This window comes from Corythoichthys intestinalis, chromosome 19 (genome assembly GCF_030265065.1).
Source record: "Corythoichthys intestinalis isolate RoL2023-P3 chromosome 19, ASM3026506v1, whole genome shotgun sequence".
Lineage (NCBI taxonomy): Eukaryota > Metazoa > Chordata > Actinopteri > Syngnathiformes > Syngnathidae > Corythoichthys > Corythoichthys intestinalis.
The window spans coordinates 2,013,259-2,033,869 of NC_080413.1; the positions used below are offsets into that span (position 1 = coordinate 2,013,259).

Consider the following 20,611-nt stretch of genomic DNA (forward strand, 5'->3'; position numbering starts at 1 on the left):
AGTAAAACAGTAAAACATAGCCTTTTTTTACTTTCAGTACGTATGTTACACGACAGAAAAAAGTACTATTTGATGGATGGACCAGGTTTTAAAACCTTGTAGCTATCTACATCACCAAAATACGGATATCAGTCCAGCGCAGTGGCTCCACCTTCCCTGCAAGGCCGGCCCAGCCTATACGCAAACTATGCAGCTGCTTAGGGCCCCTGACCACGAACAGCCCCCAATTTGGCAACCTCATTTTATACGTTGTTAATAGAGCATCGTGAATAATGTGTCGCGCATTGCCGTTTATCGGTGCAAACATCCATTTTCTTGTCATTACAGTCTGGCAACCTGGGGAGTGACGTTGAACCTGCTTTGCAATGATTGGTGCTCAAACTTGCTTGGAAAATAGATGCACGGATATGTCGAAGAGAATTCATGCTCCTGGAGCAGAGAAACGAAAAATCTGATTAATATACAAAATATGGACGTATGGGTTGGATTGCATGTATGGGTTTCACAGTACACTGTGAGGAAAAATATGGGCCCCTTGGCATGATTTTGCTTAGGGCTCCCAAATGGCCTAGGCCTGCTTCCCTGAATGCATCCGCACTCCCGCGACCAGGTGATACAATTTTTGACAGGGGGAACTACATTGGCGCGATACCGGAAAACCGAGAGCAGGGAGTTGACACAGGAACAGCGCCAAGCAAAGTTAACTTGGCTCCGTCGTTCAGCATGATGTCCATTAGCTGTCATTATGCGCTTGCCAAACCCATTGATGTCCAGTAACCGGAGGAGGAAGGTCCCATACACCCTCAGTAGGTGGTCCTTCAGCGCGTCATACTTATTCCTGGTGTTGCAACATCTCAGGATGCCCATCATATGAGCATACCTTTCACTGCAGGACATGCGCGGTCTGGCAGAACACCTGCGACGCTGTCCAATGCTGCGACGACATGCCAGAATTTCTTCTCTGTCGTCGTCTTCAATGCGGCAAAGACCGACCGGCGCCTCGGCCTGACCAAACCACGTTTCAGGTGTCAACTCCCAGAACTCCGGCGTTCACCGCCATCATGTTCAATGTGGTCCTGGAGACTGCAGGTCCACTGTCAGGGTCACCAGTCTGGTGCCAGGAAGGAGGAGTCGGAGGCCAAAACTTGAGAACATTTATTCGTCTCACAACGGAACATGAGGCACATGGAAGCATCTAGAGGGTGTGTCCGCCTCGAATGGGGGAACACCCTCTAACACGGAACAAACACACACACACACACACGTTCCTCTAAGTCATTTATGTGTAATGCAACATGTTCAAAATGCATTTTTGTTCATTTGCTGTTTAATTTTGGACAGATTTGTACATTGTAATCTTCTGCGACGGTAACGTCGTCACAACGGAAATATTTTTCCCTCATTCATTTATCGAACTTGAGCAATCTGATGTCAAGTGTAAACACATCATACTTCCATTGTGTTTGTCTCCATCTTCTAACTTCTGTGCCCGGGTAACCAACGTTCGTCCTCACCTTCCTCGCCGGATAAAACGGCGTGGGGTCTCTGACAAGTCATCTGGTTCAGCTAGCTCCTCGGTAGGCAGCGGGGAACACTGCCACCGTGTCATTTGTGAGTGCAGGTGACTCATTTGCCTCGAACCCCTGAAGTTCTTCCATACGCGACACATTTCTCAAAATAAAAGTCTTGAATCCAAACCTTATGTTGAGGTCTTTCTTTTACTGAAAACGTGTCATTATTCGTACAAATTGCTCGGGAAGCAGAATCGGCAAACGGCTGACAACGGTTCAGGGGTCGAGCGGCGGAGGGTCGGCGCCGGACGCCTCCTGGACCTCGGGCAAGGCCTCGGCCCCCTCCCGGCGGGCTTCCTGCTGGTCTCGGATGCGCAGGATCAAGCTAGCAATCTCCTGACGTTTGCTCTTCATCCTCTGCTGAGGGAACCACTCGGTCAGGTTGACGGGCGGCTGGAAGTTGCTGATGGGGTTCTGCGGAAATACTTTTGGTTAAGTTGACACCCAAGAAAACACTATGAGGATAAATGTCCTGGACAGGCTGACCTCAAAGAAGCTCTCCACGTACTGCAGGACGTAGATTCCGCAGTCGCTGAAGTTGTCCTGCTGAGGCACGCGAGGACTGGAGCCCTTCATGACATTTTTGCCAAAGCTGCGCTTACTGCCTTTGCGCACTTCCCACTCCACTTCCAGGTACCTAAGAAAAATGGGACATCATGCTTCAAAAGGACTAGCGACCTCTCGGCTTTAAGGCTGATTTACAGTCATGTGAAAAAATTAAAATCAGAGCTGGGCTCTCCTATCTCTGGGGTCGAAGCCACTGAGGTGGTCGGAAAACTCTTCTGTGGCAAGGCCTCAGGGGTCGATGAGATGTTGTGGGGCTGTCGTGGCTGACACCCCTCTACAACATCGCTTTGACATCGGGGACAGTGTCTCTGGATTGGGTGGTGGTCCCCCTTTTTAAGAAGGGGGACTGGAGGGTGTGTTCCAATTATAGAGGGATCACACTCCTCAGCCTCCCCGGTAAAGTCTATTCACTGGTGCTGGAGAGGAGGGTCCATCGGGAAGTGGAATCTCGGATTCAGAAGGAGCAGTGTGGTTTTCGTCCCGGCTGTGGAATAATGGACCAGCTCTACACCCTTGGCAGGGTTCTCGAGGGTGCATGGGAGTTCGCCCAACCGGTCTACATGTGTTTTGTAGATTTGGAGAAGGCGTTCGACCGTGTGCCTGGGAGTGTCCTAGGGGGGGTGCTCCAGGAGTACGGGGTACCGAGCCCCTTGGTAAGGGCTGCTGTTCGGTCCATGTACGACCAGTGTCAGCGTTTGGTCCGCATTGCGGACAGTAAGTCGAATTCGTTCTCAGTGAGGGTTGGACTCCGCCAAGGCTGCCCTTTGTCACAGATTCTGTTCAAAACTTTTATGGACAGAATTTCTAGGTGCAACCGAAGCATTGAGGGGGTGCGGTTTGGTGGCCTCAGCATTACATCTATGCTTTTTGCAGATGAGGTGGTGCTGTTGGCTTCATCAATCCGTGACCTCCAACTGTCACTGGAGCGGTTCGCAGCCGAGTGTGAAGTGGTCGGGATGAGGGTCAGCACCTCCAAATCCGAGACCGTGGTGGTCTTAAGTCGGAAAAGGGTGGCTTGCCCTCTTCGGGTTGGGGATGAGATCCTGCCCCAAGTGGAGGAGTTCAAGTATCTCGGGGTCTTGCTCACAAGTGAGGGTAGGAGGGAGCGGGAGATCGACAAGGGGATCGGTGCAGCGTCTGCAGTGATGTGGACTCTGCACAGGTCCGTCGCAGTGAAGGAGCAGAGCCGAAAGGACGCTCCCAATTTACCAGTCGATCTACGTTCCTACCCTCACCTATGGTCACAAGCTGTGGGTCGTGACCACAAAGGACAAGATCCCGGATACAAGCGGCCGAAATGAGGTTCCTCTGCAGGGTGTCCGGGGTCTCCCTTTGAGGTAGGGTGAGAAGCTCGGTCATTCATAAGGGACTCTGTGTCGAGGCGCTACTCCTCCGCGTTGAGAGGAGCCAGCTGAGGTGGCTCGGACATCTGGTTCGGATGCCTCCTGGACGCCTCCCTGGAGAGTTGTGCAGGGCATGTACAACAGGCAGGAGGCCCCGGGGACGACCCAGGACACGCTGGAGAGTGTCTCTCAGCTGTCCTGGGAATGCCTAGGGATCCTGCCAGAGGAGCTGGTTGAAGTGGCTGGGGAGAGGAAAATCTGGGCTTCCCTGCTAAAGCTGCTGCTCCCGCGACCCGACCCCGGATTAAGCGGCAGATGATGGATGGATGAAAAAATTAGGACACCCCAACCAAATATAGCAACAAAAGGCATATTCTAACTGAGGAAAAAGTTAGGACACTCGCCTAATAGCTAGTGTGACCCCCTTAAATTCTGTGAATACCCACCATCAGTCCTGGTGCATCTACAGCCTGTCCGTCCAGGCAGAGGATCTCTCCTGACTGTGGTTCTCCCCAAGGGTTTTCATTTTTCCCCAAAGGGTTTTTGGAGTTTTTCCTTGCAGACATGGAGGGTCTAAGGATGGGGGAGGCCCAGGACATGAACTTTATTAATTCATCTACCGTTTCTGACTGTGTATCATATTGCCTCTGCAAAGCCCTTTGAGACAACCTTCTTGTAATATAGGGCTATACAAATAAAATTGAATTCAATTGAGTTGCTTTTTGTAGCCACTACCAGTCTTTGACATCGGTCTGAAGAAAGTTTGCCCCACTCCTCAACGCAGAATACTTTCAGCTGTGAGATGTTTGAGGGGTTTCTTACATCCAAAGCCCATTTGAAGTCGCCACACAGCATCTCAATTGGATAAAGATCTGGGCTTTGACTCGGCCATTCCAGGACTCATTTCTTTCTTTTCACCCAGTCCTTGGTGGATGTTTTAGGTCAATTGTCATGTTGCAGGGTCCAGTTTCCCTTCATCTTTAATTTTTTTCCCACAGATGTTCCTCAAGCACCCTCTAATACACGATAGAATTCATGGTGGATTCTACGATGGTGAGCTGGCAAGGTCCTGCTGCAGCAAAGCATCCCCAAACCATTACACATCCACCTCCATGCTTCACAGTTGGTATGATGTTCTTTTCCTGGAACGCTGTATTGGGTTTACGCCAAACATGTCCTTTGTTCTGGTGTCCAAATAATTCCATTTTAGATTCATCTGTCCAATGAACATTATTCCAGAAGTCCTGGTCTTTGTCTACATTCACTCTTGGAAACTTCAGTCTGGCCTTCATGTTCTTCTTGCAGAGCAAAGCTTTCCTCCCATGAAGGTTTAACTTGTCAAGTCTCTTTCTGATTGTAGAGGCATGCACTTTTACATCAACAGCAGCAAGAGCCTGCTGAAGGTCCCGTGATGACGTTTTAGGGTTTTTGGAGACTTCTTTTAGCATCTTGTGGTCAACTCTCTGGGTGAACTTGCTTGGACGGCCAGACCTGGGCATGTTGGCAGTTGTTTTGAATGTCCTCCACTTGGAGACTATTTTCCAGACATTGGAATGGCTGATTATATATTCCTTGGAAATTCCTGACCAGACCCATAAGAGTCTACAATCTTCTTTCTGAAAGCCTCACACAGCTCCTTTGATCTCACCAAGGTGTTTTCTCTCACTTCAACCGTCAGCCACTGTTGAAAGTATTCTGCGTTGAGGAGCGGGGCAACTTTCTTCAGACTGATGTCAACGACGAGTAGATGGCTACGAAAAGCATCTTACTGGTTATTCCAGCCAAAGGGGATAACACTAGCAAACTAGCTAGGTGTCCTCACTTTTTCATCAGAATATGCATTTTTGTTGATATATTTGGTTTAATGAGTAAAACAATGTTATTTTTGTGTTGTTTACCTGCAATTAAATCCCTTTCCCAGAGAAAAGAAAAACAAGATCAGACATTGATATGTGAAGTTTTCTTCATAACGAACTGAATATTTATAGGGTGTCCTCATTTTTTTTCACATGACTGTAAGCTTCTGTTTTTGTCAACATTGATTAGCTGCAGCTGCAAATACCCTCATTCCATCTCCGTTGCCATTGAGGAAAACTACAGGAATTTGACAAGTTCCCCCAAAACTGTGCAAATATAAAGTCGCACCCCTCTAGTGGCTTGGGGGAGAATTACAGAGCAACGACTTCCCTTGACGCAGAACTTCGAATGATAAATGACGGGTCTACGCCGTCAGAGGAATGCAGACGCATTATTTAGGCCTTACTCTCTCAGCGTCTTGACCACTGTTGACCTGGTGGGACCGCGCAGGGAGTCCATGATGAGGATGCACGACCTAAGGATGACGAGTACGGTCAGAGCGGGTCGCCGTGCTCCCGCCGCCCGCTTACCTTTTGCAGCGGTCGACTTCGCCGGCGTCGGAGGCCGGGGCCGAGTCGGAGGCGTCCTCTGCCGGCAGAGCGCCGTCGTCGCTGCCTTCGTCCTGCGCAGTCGCGAGGTTAATGCCGAGTCGTTCCGGCAAAGAGCGGCGAGCGCCGGTACCTGACAGGAGCTCCGCTCGTCCGACATCTGGTCGTAGTCGTTCGCGTAACACACGCTGATTCTGTGCAACTCGCCTAGGAGACAAACGCGAGGTCGTTAGCAATGACCTTTCGGTAAACGGTTCCTGAAATCAAAAGTAGGCGCAACTGACCGGCGTAGCGCGGTTCGGAGGGCCGCTCGGTAGGATCGGGCCGGGGTCCCTCCGGCAGTTCCTCCGAAGGGGGGTCGGCGCCGGGGAAGCAGATCACCGCCAGGTACCAGTGCGCCCTGTTGGAGACGAGACGTCAGGTCGGCGAGGGCCGTCCCCCTATCGCTCCGCCCATGACTCACGATTCGTTGATGGGAACGAAGACAAAGTCCTTTTCGAAGAGATCCACGTGCCGCGTCCACGTCTTGACCCTGTTGTGCTTGCGTTTGGGGATCCTGCGTAGGGAAAGCGGTACCGGGCGGTCACAAAAATACTTTTTCCTCCAACCTTTTCCCGGAGACGGCGGACGACACCGACGGGAGATTGGTGTTCCTGTCGGGGGCGCTGCCCTTCTCCCTTTGGGTGAGCCGCCGGTAGAAGAAGGAGCTGAAGACGTGGATTCTTTGGGAATCTTCTTTCTTCAGTTTCTCCAAAACTAAATATCTGGACACACAGGTCATCGTGAAGGAGCCACCATTTCTTAGAGAAAAAGGGAAGCAAGGTGTCTCACTTTAAATAAAAATCGATGATAACGTCATTAAGGAATTCTCCCTCGTTAAGGCAGTGGAGGTCTTCGTTGGTGACCGAAATGCCCCCTTTGGCCGGAGGAGGGGGGTAAACCATCAGCCTGGAAGAGAAATGACGAGTAGGGCTGCAGCAATCAATTATTTGAATAATCTGGTAAGGAACATAAAAAATTAAAATACCTGAGCTGAGCCTCAAACGGAATTAAAAAAATAATTTAAAAAATGAGCACAACAAAAAACAATTGGCTGACTTACATGGCAAAAGTCCGCTAGCTTAAATGCTATAAAATGCTCCTTTTTTATTTTTTTTTACACAATGCTTTTTAAATGGTTCAAACATATATTGGACAAAAAAACTGCTAAATATACCTATAAACTGTATTACGAATGCATTAAAAAAACATTAGCTCACACAAAAACTTCAGCCGTGTGAAATGTCATATACACTGTTGCCACTAGAGGGGAGTGTATCCACCCAAATCCACAAAACTAAATGCAAACACTTTCAAAACAAACCATTACAACATCACTTTGGCCAACTTACATAGCAAAAGTCGCTAGCTTAAATGGTATAAATTGCTAACTCTTTTTTTACACAATGCTCTTAAATGGTTTAAACACATATTCCCACAAAAAAGGCTAAATGTAACTATAATTTTTTTAGCTCAAACAAAGAGTTCACTTATATGTTGGTCTAAACAGGGAGCAGTTGGATTCAGCCATGTGAAATGAGTTATGGCTTATTCACTGTTGCCTATAGAGGGCAGTGTATCCACCCAAATCAATAAAACTTAATGCACTCTAAAAACAAACCATTACATCACTTTGGCTAACTTGCATAGCAAAAGTCCGCTAGTTTAAATGCTATAAAATGCTAACTTCTTATTTTTTACACACAATGCTCTTAAATGGTTCAAACATATTCCCACAAAAAAAGGCTAAATATACAAAACATTAGCTCAAACAAAAACTTCTTATGTTGGTCTAAACAGGGAGCAGTTGGATTCAGCCATGTGAAATGAGTTATGTCTTATTCACTGTTGCCTATAAAGGGCAGTGTATCCACCCAAATCAATAAAACAATGCAAACACTTTAGAAACAAACCATTACAACATCACTTTGGCTAACTTGCATAGCCAAAGTCCGCTAGCTTAAATGCTATAAAATGCCAACTTTTGATTTTTCCCATACAAAGTTCTTAAATGATTCAAAAACATTCCCACAAAAAAGGTTAAATATACCTATATATTAAATTATGAATACATTAAGAAAAAAAAAAAAAAAAAAACAGCTCAAAATTTCACTTATGTTGTTCTAAACAGGGAGCAGCTTGATTCAGCGATTAAGCCATAAGAAGTGAGTTATGTCATATTCACTGCTGCCACTAGAGGGCAGTGTATCCACACAATCAAACTAAATGCAAACACTTCCAAAACAAACCATTTCAACACCACTTCGGCTAACTTACATAGCAAAAGTCCTCTAGCGCAAATGCCATAAAATGCTAACTTTTTTTTTTTTTAACAATGCTCCTAAATGGTTCAAACACATAATCCCACAAAAAAAAATATACCTATAAATAAAAATACGAACGCATTAAAAAAAAAAAAACATTAGCTTGAACAAAAACAAATGCTTCAAATACATATTCCCATAAAAAAGGCTAAATATAGCTATACATTAAACTAGAAATGCATAAAAAAAATTAGCTTTTGTTTGTCTTAACGGGGCGCAGCTGGATTCAGCTATGTGAAATATGTCATATTCACTGTTGCCACTAGAGGGCAGTGTATTCACCCAAATCAATAATACTTTCAAAACAAACCATTACAACGCCACTTTAATTAAATGGATACTCTTAAAATCTTTTTTCTAATCGAATTACTTATTCGATTAATTGTTGCAGAAGTGAAGATAAGTGAGCGTGAGGCGCCAGTCGGGGAAGCGGTCGGTCACACTTACTTGACTGGCGGGCCCGAGAAGGTGGGCTGCAGGTCGGCCACTTCTATGTTCTCCTGCTCAAAAAAAGTGGCTGCGATGGCAGCGCTGAAGCTCCTGGTGACGGGCAAACACCGAGACGGGGTGGTGACGCCCTTTAGCTGCGTGCGAGCACACACACACAAAATGAAAAACACCGTACTCCTTTTCGGAACGCGAGTATTTTCACAACGCAGAGTACGCTAATCTTTGCGGCACCTTATCTTGCTTCTGCTTGGTGGCCTTGTTGAAGTTAACCAGGCGGATGTTGGCCTCTTCGAAGGGCAACTTGGAGGGAAAGTCGTCCAAGTCGTTGTTGTGCCCGATTTCGAACAAGATGTCCTCCAGGATCATCTGCTCCTTCATGTCCAGACCGTCGGCGAATATCAACACGATGTACTTCTCGTCCGATTCTGAGCACATGTACACGTAAGCGACCGGTGCGGCGCTCCCCGAAAGCGCCGACGCTACTCACGTTGACCCTGGCAGTCGTACCACTGGCCGCCGACGTCCGGCGTCATGTTGAGCTGCGCGCGCAGTCGGACGCACTCGTCGGGCGTGGTCTGGAAGAAGAGGACGGGCAGCTTGCGGACACTGCACCACTCGCAGCGGACCAGCTCCGAAGCCCGCAGGAGCACCTTCTCCGACGTGTTGGGCTCCGGCCCTGCCGATGCGTGAGTGTCAGAAGCGCGGGCCGCGCCGCTACGGTCGGCGGGTGACTCACCTTCCGTCTCCAGTTGGATGTGCTCCACGGAAAACTGGAGGGGCGATTTAAAAAGAAACAAGCCAGAGGATGAAGCGAGGAAGACGCAGAGCGTGTGCCGCACGGCCCAGAAACTCACCACCACCGGCTTGGTCACCATCCGCCGCAGCGTTCCCACGCGGATGCTCCGGCATTGCAGGATGATGCTGCCGCACTTCGCGGGCTCCCCTTTGAAACGCTTATTTTGAGGAGAACTCGGCCGCAGTCCCAACTAAAGCGGGTTCCGGAAAATGAAGATCCGTTAGCGCCGCCACCGCGGCAATATCAGGGTTTCAAAGTCTGCCGATGCGATGCCGGACCACAACTTTTAAAAGGAACCACGGATAAAAAGACGTAGTTCTGATGGGGAAAATATTATGTGACCCAAAGTGAATTAGCACATTATGCCTCATGAAATTCAATTCAACCCGGGTCAAAGGGCGGAATGATGGGGGGAAAATATTACATTATGCCTTTGTGATGTATGATTGCTTCTGTGACTTAGATTGTAACAACTTCTATTGTTTTTTACCTTGAGTTACATAGTTAGGAAGGAATCTCACGAGATAACTTGTTTTTGTGCACTCATAATATTTACCGTGGGAACACAACATCTGCTACCGGACGGCGCAACCTGGGAACCACGCAAAGAAAAGCCCCTTTTTCGAGGGGCTGAACCAAAAGTAGCTTTGTCGTTGGACAGGGCCGCGCCGCCTGGGAGCGGAGGTTGGCCGTGTCCGCCCCCGTGTGGCGCGTTCCTACAAAAACCGGGCATTTCCAGGTGACCAGTGAAGTCCGCCAGCGGGTCACGTACGGATCGCCTGGCTTTGTTCCTTCGCCGCCTTACCGGAGTGTGTTGGCTTCCCGCTCATTTGTCACGGTAAGCTATTTTCATTGCTAAGGGACATTTCGTTTTGCTGTAACGGTAACGCGGGGATTCTGGGGTTGACAAACTCAAATCTAGCGTCATCGTTGACATTTGTTGATACTTGTTTGCTTGCTCTTGTGGGATTGTAATCAATAAATCTCATTTATTCTGCATTTTCTAATCAATAAACATTGTCTATTTTGCAAAAAAGTGCCTGTGACTGATTCACCGCGAACCTGGAAATTTGGGAAAATAAGTTCTTAAAAGATGTTAGTACAAGTACCGTATTGGCCCGAATATAAGACAGCACTGATTATAAGACGATCCCCTCTTTTACAAGACTCAAGTTTGAAAAAAAGACTTTTTTAACACCAAATTAATTACATCTGAAACAAATGATTATAACAATATATTTGAGAGAAAAAACATGTTATTTTGCCTCATTCAAATCTTAATATCTGAACATTTAAATATGTAAACTAAAGTGCAATCACATTCGTAAATGAATGGCTTCTGGTTTTTGAAATGTAAATAAACCAATCTACAAAAAAATTGCACTAACTGGATTAACCATCAAAGTGAAGTCTAACTGTAACTGTAGTCTTGAAACAAATCTGAATAAGGAAAAACAATGCAATAAAATAATGCAAACTGGTTAAACTTGAGAGTAGCTGAGATCTGTCATGACAAAACATTACTCCTCAAGTTCAGCATTCGCTTCAATGATATCTGGCGCCATCTAGCGTCGTGAATGGGTATAATGTCTAGACCCCAAATTAGGCCTGCAGCTATCGATTATTTTTAGTAGTCGATTAATCGATGAACTAGTTAGTTCGAATAATCGAGTAAGGAACATAAAAAATTAAAATACCTGACCCTCAAATGGTATTAAAAAAATAAATAAATGAGGATATATGTACAGTAAAAGAACAATTGGCTAACTTACATAGTTAAAGTCCACTAGTTTAAATTCTATAAAATGCAGTTTTTTTTTTGTTTTTTTTTAACAAAGCTCTTAATTAGGGCTGTCAAAATTATTGCGTTAACGGCAGGTAATTTTTAAAATTAATCACGTTAAAACATTTGACGCAATTAACGCACATGCCCCGCACAAACAGATTAAAATGACAGCACAGTGCCATTGGCCACTTGTTACTTGTGTTTTTGGAGTTTTGACGCCCTCTGCTGGCGCTTGGGTTCGACTGATTTTATGGGTTTAAGCATTGTGTAATTTTTGACATCAACAATGGCGAGCTACTAGTTTATTTTTTGATTGAAAATTTGACAAATCTTATTAAAACGAAAACATTAAGAGGGGTTTCAATATAAAATTTCTATAATTGTACTAACATTTATCTTTTAAGAACAAGTTTTTCTAACCATGGATCGCTTTAACAGAATGTTAATAATGTTAATGCCATCTTGTTGATTTGTTATAATAAACATATACACTACTTATGTACAGTACGTTGAATGTATATATGCGTGTATTGTATTTCCATTCCAACAATAATTTAGAGAAAAATATGGCATATTTTATAGATGGTTTGAATTGATTAATTATGATTAATTTTTAAGCTGTAATTAACTCGATTAAAAATTTTAATCGTTTGACAGCCCTACTCTTAATAGTTAAAACACATACCCCCACAAAAAAATGGCTAAATATACCTTTAAATTACGAATGCATTAAAAAAACATTAGCACAAACAAAAACTTAGCTTATGTTGGTCTTAACAGGGAGCAGCTGGATTCAGCCATGTGAAATAAGGCAGATTAGAGGGCAGTGTATCCACCCAAATCAGTGAAACAAAACAAACCATTACAATGCCACTTTAATTAAACGAATACTCGATGCAGGAAAATTAATTTTTTTCTTCTTCTTCTAATCGAATACTAGAGTTAATCGATTAATTGTTGCAGCACTACCCTGAATATAAGACGACTCCCACTTTTCCAGTCTTATTTCAATGCAAAAAACACCGTCTTATATTCGGGGCAATACGGTAATAATAATTTGATGGGCGGTGACGTCACAGGGTCACATACTTCTATGTTAGTGATTTAAATACACCACAAGGTGTCAATGGAGAGTTTTACATTACAAAGACATCAAGCCAATGAGTGCGTTTTGTCCCTTGACTGACGCCGTAGCTGTTTTTTTAAGACTGGGTCTATTGTGATTCATGTTCGAGTGTTGTCTTCACAAGACTCCTGAAAATTGGTCCCAGCGTCATAGTTTGTGTATTGTGACTAAATATAGCCATCCAGTGTATTTGTTGAGCTAAATGAGTTGCTAAATTCTTTAAATATAGTTTGACCAAAGTCTGATTAAGTTTTATGTGTATTTTGCGCATCTATTTTGATTGTGAATGCCAGTTCTCTTTGCATTGTTGTGTTACTTGTGTGAGAATAGGGCCTCGGTAATACAGCTTGAAGCACTTTTGTTCTTGGTGACATTTTTTGAGAGATATAAGTTTTGTAGTATTTCCACTATGTGATACTTAATTACTTTTGTGTGTTGTGAAAGAGTTGCCGAAGCTTATGCCAATAAACGGGGCAGTCCGAGCTTCGAATCTGAATGCCTGTGTCCACTCTGTTTTCTCTCTCCCACTGTGGATTAAAGAAACTACAGCGTCAGTCAAGGGAAAAAACGCACTCATTGGCTTGATCCCTAATTAATGCAAAACTCGCCATTGACACCTTGTGGCGTATTTAAATCACTACTTTACATGATTAAAGAGTGACGTTTTTTTTAAGTGACAGGTGGAATTATGGCAGCGTGGCCCTGTGATGTCAACAACAATGGCGACCTACTAGCTAAAATAATTTTACAAATTGTGTAAAAACAAAAACATCAAGAGGGGTTTCAATATAAAATGATAATAACTTGTACTAACATTTATGTTTTAAGAACTACAAGTCTTTCTATCCGTGGATCCCTTTAAGAGTGAAACTAAAGGCGTTCATTCAATTTTTCCCGACGACGAGCTAAAAAGGTGTCTTGGGAAACGAAAACATAACGAGATGAATGCCAATTTTGGTCCGACAAGACGAAAATATTCTCAATGCTTGACATTCTTGTTGCACGTGTAGTACGTCAGCCTGCATCGTTGCGGTGTTTGGGTCGTGTCACTCATGTGACGTGTCCTGTTTAGGATGCTAGGCTGCGATCCAGGCTTGTCCGTTTTGAAATACACCGTAAGATTTGTTTTCTTATCTTGGAAAGACAGAATATCCAATGTTGCTTTAGCCTTTAAAGGTGTATGCTGAGCAGTGTTGTTAATCTTACTGTAAAAAAGTAATTAATTATAGTTACAAATTACTTCTTCCAAAAAGTAATTGCGTTAGTAACTCAATTACCTGAATGTAAGAGTAATTAGTTACTTGGCAAAGTAATTGGTGATAATTATTATTATTATTATTTTTTCCCTCAAAAAAAAAAAAAAAAAAAAAAATATATATATATATTTTTGGCCACACTATGTGAAGTTTTTTGTGGAGGTTTTTGGTACAATTGGCCCGAGCCCAATTCTTTACCCTAATTTACCCTTTACCCTGAATCAACTGTTAAAAGTTGTTAAAATTGCTCCCATTATTGCATTAGTTCCCTTCTCTCTACTTTCGACATATGAAAGTTTTAAAACTGTTTCATCATTTAAAGATAGATTCAAGTCAAGATTTTGCCGATTTAGAAGTATTTTAGATAAAAAGTTACTTAGGTTCGCTAGGAAGGTTCTCTACAACAGAGCCGTCCTAAAAAGCCTACTGCTTGAAGATGGCGGCTGTCTACTAACGCATTTAGTGTCATGTCTGTCATTTTGCATCTAGTTATATCTATGTACAGTACATGCGATATCTACCATGTCTACCATATCTACCATAACATGCGGGCGTAGTTTGAAGGCTATCGGGTACAACATGTATTACTGGAGCTACCTAGCATCGCGTTTGCTCGGCGTCACAACTTTCTTGCCTCCTCCCCGCTCCTGCTCTGCTCTGTCGTCTCGGTGAGTCAGTCTCCCTCAGACTTTTCGACCAATATAGTAACGCATAGTAACGCATGCCTTTCCGTCCTCAGTAACGGTAACGGCGTTGCCAAGATGAGAAAAGTAATTAATTAGATTACCCACTACTGAAAAAAATAACGCCGTTAGTAACGCCGTTATATTGTAACGCCGTTATTAACAACACTGATGCTGAGTGATCATCATAAACGAAATGGAACTCTAAACGTTAGCATTAGCTTGGTGAGCGTCCTCAAACTGAGAATTTGTTCTTTATATAAAATTAATGGCGTCCAGGTCGATTTATTCATTAAAAAATAATAGACAGTGGGACATCGACGTACAGTGGTATGAAAAGTATCAACCGTTTGGAATTAGTCACATTTCTGCTTAAAATCACCATCAAATGTGATCTGATCTTTGTCAAAATCACACAGATGAAAAATCTGAACGAAAACCAACCAAACATTTCATTTTTAATGAGGATAGTATGCAAACAATGACAGAAGGGGGAAAATAAGTAAGTGATACATCACATTTAGTAATTTTGTGGCCCCCCTTTGGCAGAAATAACTTCAACCAGACGCTTCCTGTAGCTACAGAACAGTCTGGCACGTCGATCAGGATTAATCTTGGCCCATTCTTCTCTACATAACTGCTGTAGTTCAGTCAGATTCCTGGGATGTCTGTCATGAATCGCTGTCTTAAGGTCATGCTACAGTATCTCAATGAGGTTCAAGGCTGGGCTTTGACTTGGCCACTCCAGAACATGTATTTTGTTCTTCTGAAACAATTCTGAAGTGGATTTACTTCTGTGTTTTTGGATCATTGTCTTGTTGCAGCATCCATCCTCTTTTTAGATTCAACTGTCTGACAGACGGCTTCAGGCTTTCCTGCATAACTTTAGAATATATTCTTCCATTAATGATTGCAAGTTGTCCAGGCCTTGAGGTAACAAAACATGATGCTCCTTCCACCATGCTTCATGGTGGGGATGAGGTGTTGATGTTGGTGAGCTGTTCCATTTTTCCTCCACACATGACGTTGTGTGTTACACCCAAACAATTCAACTTTGGTATCATCAGTCCACAAAATATTTTGCCAAAACTTCTGTGGAGTGCCCAAGTGCCTTTTTGCAAACATTGAATGAGCAACAATGTTTTTTTTTTATTTTTTATTTTTATTAGATAACAGTGGATTCCTCCATGGAGTTCTCCCATGAACACCATTCTTGGCCATAGTTTAACATATAGTTGAGGCAGTGGACTATGCTAGTGATTTCTGTAAGTCTTCAACAGACGCTATGGTTCTTTTTTTACCTCTCCAAGTATTCTGCGCTGAAGTCTTGGCGTCAACTTTGATGGACGGCCACTCCTTGGGAGAAAAGCGACAGTGCCAAACTCTCTCCATTTCTAGACAACTTCTCTGACTGTCGATTGATGAACACCCAGACTTTCAGAGATGGTTTTGTAACCTTTCCCAGCTTTATACAAAACAATCCTTGATCTCGGGTCTTCAGACAGCTCTTTTGACCGAGCCATGATGCACATCAGACAATGCTTCTCATCAAGACAATTCTTACCAGGTGTGCGTTTTATAGTGGGCTGGGCAGCTTTAAACCACTCATCGGTGGTTGGGCACAGACCTGACTTAAATTGTTTGGTAAAAATTGGTTTCAATTGCTCTTTTAGTCTCCTTAGGCAGCGAGTTCACTTTTTCTCCCCCGTCTGTCATTGCTTGCATACTGTCATTAAAATATGAAAACCTATGAATGTTTGAGAGGTTTTAGATAAAGCGGTCACTATTTTTATCTGTGTGATTTTGACAAAGATCAGATCACATTTGATTAAAATTTTATGCAGAAATGAGAGAAATTCCAAAAGGTTCAGATACTTTTTCCATCCAATAGAATAAGACGAAAACCAAAAGGGCCACACTGGTGGGACATCTAGGTTGGTATCCACAAGAACAACCACAGCCTGAGTAGTAGAGATATGAAATAATAGGTAGCAAAATGCAGTTCAAGTTTGAGAGCGCCGCCCAGTTGTGTTCGTCGCACGTCAGTGAAAAAGAAAGAAAAGGCACCTGGTCCTTCATCCGGTTCCGCCGCGGTATGACCATCCGCAGATCCACGTCCTCAAAGTAGGCGGCGCTCATGTCTCCGCCGCTTTTCGCCTCTGCTCCGCCGCCGCAGGGTGCCGGCGACGAATGCGCCGAGTCGGCGGGCCGAGGCGAGACGTTGTCCGGTCGCCCGGCGCCGTCGTCGGCTTCGTCGTCGCTGGACAGGACGACTAGTGGAAAAACAAGGTGCAGCGGTGGACGACGGCTTTCTCTCCCCGTCCGACCGACGGCCGAAGACTCACTGGGGCGGTCGATTCGGGGCGCCGTCTTCGCCCTGCCTCTGGGTAACTCGCGGGCACCGCGGCAGCGGGACGCGCTAGCCGGCGGGGGAGATCGTCGGCGGTCGCCCAGCGGCGCTTCCGGGCGGTCCGGCGACACCGGTCGAAGAGGGGCGCGGGGCGACGGTGACGGCAGACATGCCGGACTGTTGCCGCAGTGGCGGCAGCGGCTGCTGTCCTCGCACGGCTTTCTGCACTTGCCGCAAAGCGTCTGGTAGACGGCCGCACTCTGAGCGCCGCCCAAAAGGAGATTTGTTTTGTGTGAGGGCTGCAGCTATCGAATATTTTAGTAATCGACTGAAAATTCTATCGATTAATCGGATAAAACATTTTTTAGGTAAAGAGCAATTATACACGTAGATGAGACAACAAGACATTTAATGTAATATTGAACCATTTTCAGTCATTTAATGTTTTTATTTTCGATGTACATTGTTGAAAACAGCCAACAACTGCATCTCAAATGTGACCCAAAAAAAAAAAAAAAAAGACTAAATCACTTTCATTTGAAAAACTTTTAGATCTTATTAAAAAAAAAATATATATATATATATATATATATATTAGGGCTGTCAAAATGATCAAAAAAAAAAAAAAAAAAAAAAAAATGGATGCAAGTCAACTCATGCATCTGCAGGATCCATGAAAAAAAGAAACCGGATTTAGCAAGGATTATAGATATCACAGCGCTTATTACTAGGGCTGTTAAAATTATCGCATTAACGGGCGTTAATTAATTTTTTTTATTAATCACGTTAAAATATTTGAAGCAATTAACGCACATGTCCCGCTCAAACAGATTAAAATGACAGCAGTGTAATGTCCGCTTGTTACTTGTTTTTTGTTGTTTGGCGCCCTCTGCTGGCGCTTGGGTCCAAATGATTTTATGGGTTTGGGGAGTGAGCATGGTGTAATGACATTCACAATGGCGAGCTACTAGTTTATTTTTTGATTGAAAATTTTACAAATTTTAATAAAACGAAAACATTAAGAGGGGTTTTAATACAAAATTTCTATAACTTGTACTAACATTTATCTTTTAAGAACTACAAGTTTTTCTATCCATGGATCGCTTTAAGAGAATATTAATAATGTTAATGCCATCTTGATTTATTGTTATAATAAACAAATACAGTACTTATATAACGTATGTTGAATGTATATATCTGTCTTGTGTCTTATCTTTTCATTCCAACAATAATATAATGAAAAATATGGCATATTTAATAGCTGGTTTGAATTGCGATTAATTACAATTAATTAATTTTTAAACTGTAATTAACTCGATTAAAAATTTTAATCGTTTGACAGCCCTAATAGATATATTTCTTACCGAAAAATGTAATTACGCTTGATAACACACATGACTTAAAAGTTAGGTGTTTTTCCCCACGTGTTTCAACTGAATTTCCACTTGTGTCAAGCTATAAGTTCTAGTTAAGTTTTAAGTTAGTCTAAACCAGAGGTTGCGCTAGACTTTTTCGTTGTCTGTCATTTTGACTGACAGGGTCATAAAAATCTGGTCATAATCTATTTTTACCCGTCACTTAAATTTTTAAAATGTTAATAATGACATATTCAATAGTATTTCGTTTTCATTCATCTTTAATTAATATTCTGTCCGAACAAGCTTAACAGAGAATCCACACCGCGCCATCACACATCAAGCAGCTGTGCGTTATTAGCGCCTAGCTTGCCTTGAACACGGCTTTTTAGGAAGGGTCGGACTTGACAAGTCATTAAAAAAATAAAAATAGGTTTGAGGATAAGCCTGAGAATGATCGGTTTTCTCTCTGCTCCATATAAGCAATATTTCAACATTGAGAGTCGGGGCAAACTGCTCGTATGTGTGTGAGAGATGCACGAACAGTGCGTGCATGCTATCGATCCATATACTTTGAATATAAACCTGTACAGAGATTATTTATGCCTGTTATTTGTGTCCTCTCTTTAATAAGCAAAATATGATATCCCTGGAAAGACGGATGACAGCCAGCATGTGTGATTGTATGGTCATTTGTTTTGATGCTTCTGCGCATGCGGGTCGTCTTGCTCAGCGCATGTCGGACTGCGAATTAGTGCGCATGCGTAATACTTGAATGGTCTCAATGGACAAAGGCAGTCTGAACGGGCACGCTTTTCAAAAAACCAGATATGACACAAAATAGGATTCGTGCATTAAGACCTGTAGTATGAACGTAGCCATAGGCTTGTTGCTGTTAAAAAGTGGACACAAATAACAGGCATATATAATCCCCGTTTAAGCTTATATTCAAAGTATATGGATCAATAGCATGCACGCACTGTTCGTGCATGTCACACACACATACGACTCTCGGCCATGTAAGCAATGTTGAAATATTGCTTATATGGAGCAGAGAGAAAACCAATCATTCTCAGGCTTATCCTCAAACCTATTTTTATTTTTTTATGACTGTTGTCAAGTCCGACCCTTCCTAAAAAGCCGTGTTCAAGGCAAGCTAGGCGCTAATAACGCACAGCTGCATCGCTACCGTAGCTACCGTACCGTCTCTCGCTTTTTGATGACGTAATTGCTGCATTAAATCCGATTTGCGAGACAGGACAGTACAGACCGCCGCGACAGTCTGGAAAAATGTGGCCCAGATCGGATTTAGACCACATACGAAAGTGACCCAGATCGGATTTGAAATGCGACTTGTCACGTTCAGACCGTCAAGTTAATGCCTCACTCGAGTCGGAAAAACACAAAAAAATCGGATTCGTGCATTAAGACCTGTAGTATGAACGTAGCCTTAGTTCGGACGCTCAGTTGCCTTGACATTTTTCCGAGTAAGGCCAACGACGTCATGCATCAAGAGAGACAATAGCTAATTAATATGCTCACTCGTACTCCGTGGTCTGGGGTGTGAATTGCAACCTGTCAAAATGACAGATGGACTTCAGTTTTTTCCGTCACCGTTTTAAAAAACCGGTCAACGACGGAAAATATTCAGTTAACGCGACCCCTGGTCTAAACTGTAAGTCCTGATAGGATTTTGAGTTTTTGCGGTGTTCAAATAAATGCTGTGCTATATTGGAGCACATTAGGCACCAATGCAACTTGGTGTTTTATCCAGCAATGACTACTTAGCTAAAACTGACAGTTAGCATTATTATGTTTTTATTTTACACCCTAATCACTTTACAGCGCTATTTTCACAGATTAAATAAAGCCTGTATGTAAGAGTTAGCCACGCATCGACAGTGGGCATAATGAACAGAAACCTAGCCCTCCGCAGGGAAAACGTTACGTGAGCGAGTGAAAGCAACATTAATCTTATTTATGAGCGCCGAGAAGTGTAGTGCTTTAAGATGGCGGCTGTTTTATTAACGCCGCAGAGTCTGTCATTTCGCATCTAGTCCTACGTACATGTGATATCTATGACACGCATCAGACGCTACCTGCTAGGCTGCTACCACCGTAGCAACATGCGGGCGTAGTTTTTAGCAACGTCGGCGCAGTTTGTAACGGCTGTCGGCTGCAGTAAGGTATTTTTTTATTGCGTCCTCCTGTACGCACGCGACGTCAGCGCGTTGTCCCGCATTAAAAGTAGTCCGGGCAAAACGTGATGCTTAGTGCTGGCAAAATTAAACGATTCCTCGAGGTGAATAAAATGACTTGGATCAGATTTTAAACTCGAGTATTCGTTTCAGCTCTACTTTGAGTCAACTCGATCATCGCTCGAGGACACCCGATCTGTTTGAAACGGGAGTGTGGCGGCGAACCGATGTTCCTTCCTTCGCCGCCGACCCTCCCACTTCAAACGTCGACGGTGGCCGACTCACCTCCGGCGATCTCCTCTTTTGACTGACCAGGCGTTTGATGCGGTCGCCTGAAAGCACACGAGCTACACTTAATACGC

At 43.7% G+C, this 20,611-nt stretch overlaps 1 protein-coding gene across 1 annotated transcript in view; it reads right to left on the bottom strand.

The window, feature by feature from the left end:
- Window positions 1–20,611, bottom strand: part of senp6a (SUMO specific peptidase 6a) — a 26,185-nt gene continuing 5,574 nt past the window's right edge. The window contains exons 7-23 of the mRNA XM_057823358.1: window positions 20,535–20,581; window positions 16,692–16,956; window positions 16,414–16,619; window positions 9,554–9,685; window positions 9,436–9,469; window positions 9,187–9,375; window positions 8,931–9,124; window positions 8,697–8,833; window positions 6,718–6,834; window positions 6,525–6,650; window positions 6,350–6,442; window positions 6,171–6,286; window positions 6,020–6,093; window positions 5,869–5,960; window positions 5,745–5,813; window positions 2,058–2,208; window positions 1–1,985 (exon numbers count right to left, since the gene is read on the bottom strand). Of these exons, the coding sequence (XP_057679341.1) occupies window positions 1,788–1,985; window positions 2,058–2,208; window positions 5,745–5,813; window positions 5,869–5,960; window positions 6,020–6,093; window positions 6,171–6,286; window positions 6,350–6,442; window positions 6,525–6,650; window positions 6,718–6,834; window positions 8,697–8,833; window positions 8,931–9,124; window positions 9,187–9,375; window positions 9,436–9,469; window positions 9,554–9,685; window positions 16,414–16,619; window positions 16,692–16,956; window positions 20,535–20,581 (2,240 nt within the window). The 3' untranslated portion in view covers window positions 1–1,787. The remainder of the gene's footprint in view (window positions 1,986–2,057; window positions 2,209–5,744; window positions 5,814–5,868; window positions 5,961–6,019; window positions 6,094–6,170; window positions 6,287–6,349; window positions 6,443–6,524; window positions 6,651–6,717; window positions 6,835–8,696; window positions 8,834–8,930; window positions 9,125–9,186; window positions 9,376–9,435; window positions 9,470–9,553; window positions 9,686–16,413; window positions 16,620–16,691; window positions 16,957–20,534; window positions 20,582–20,611) is intronic.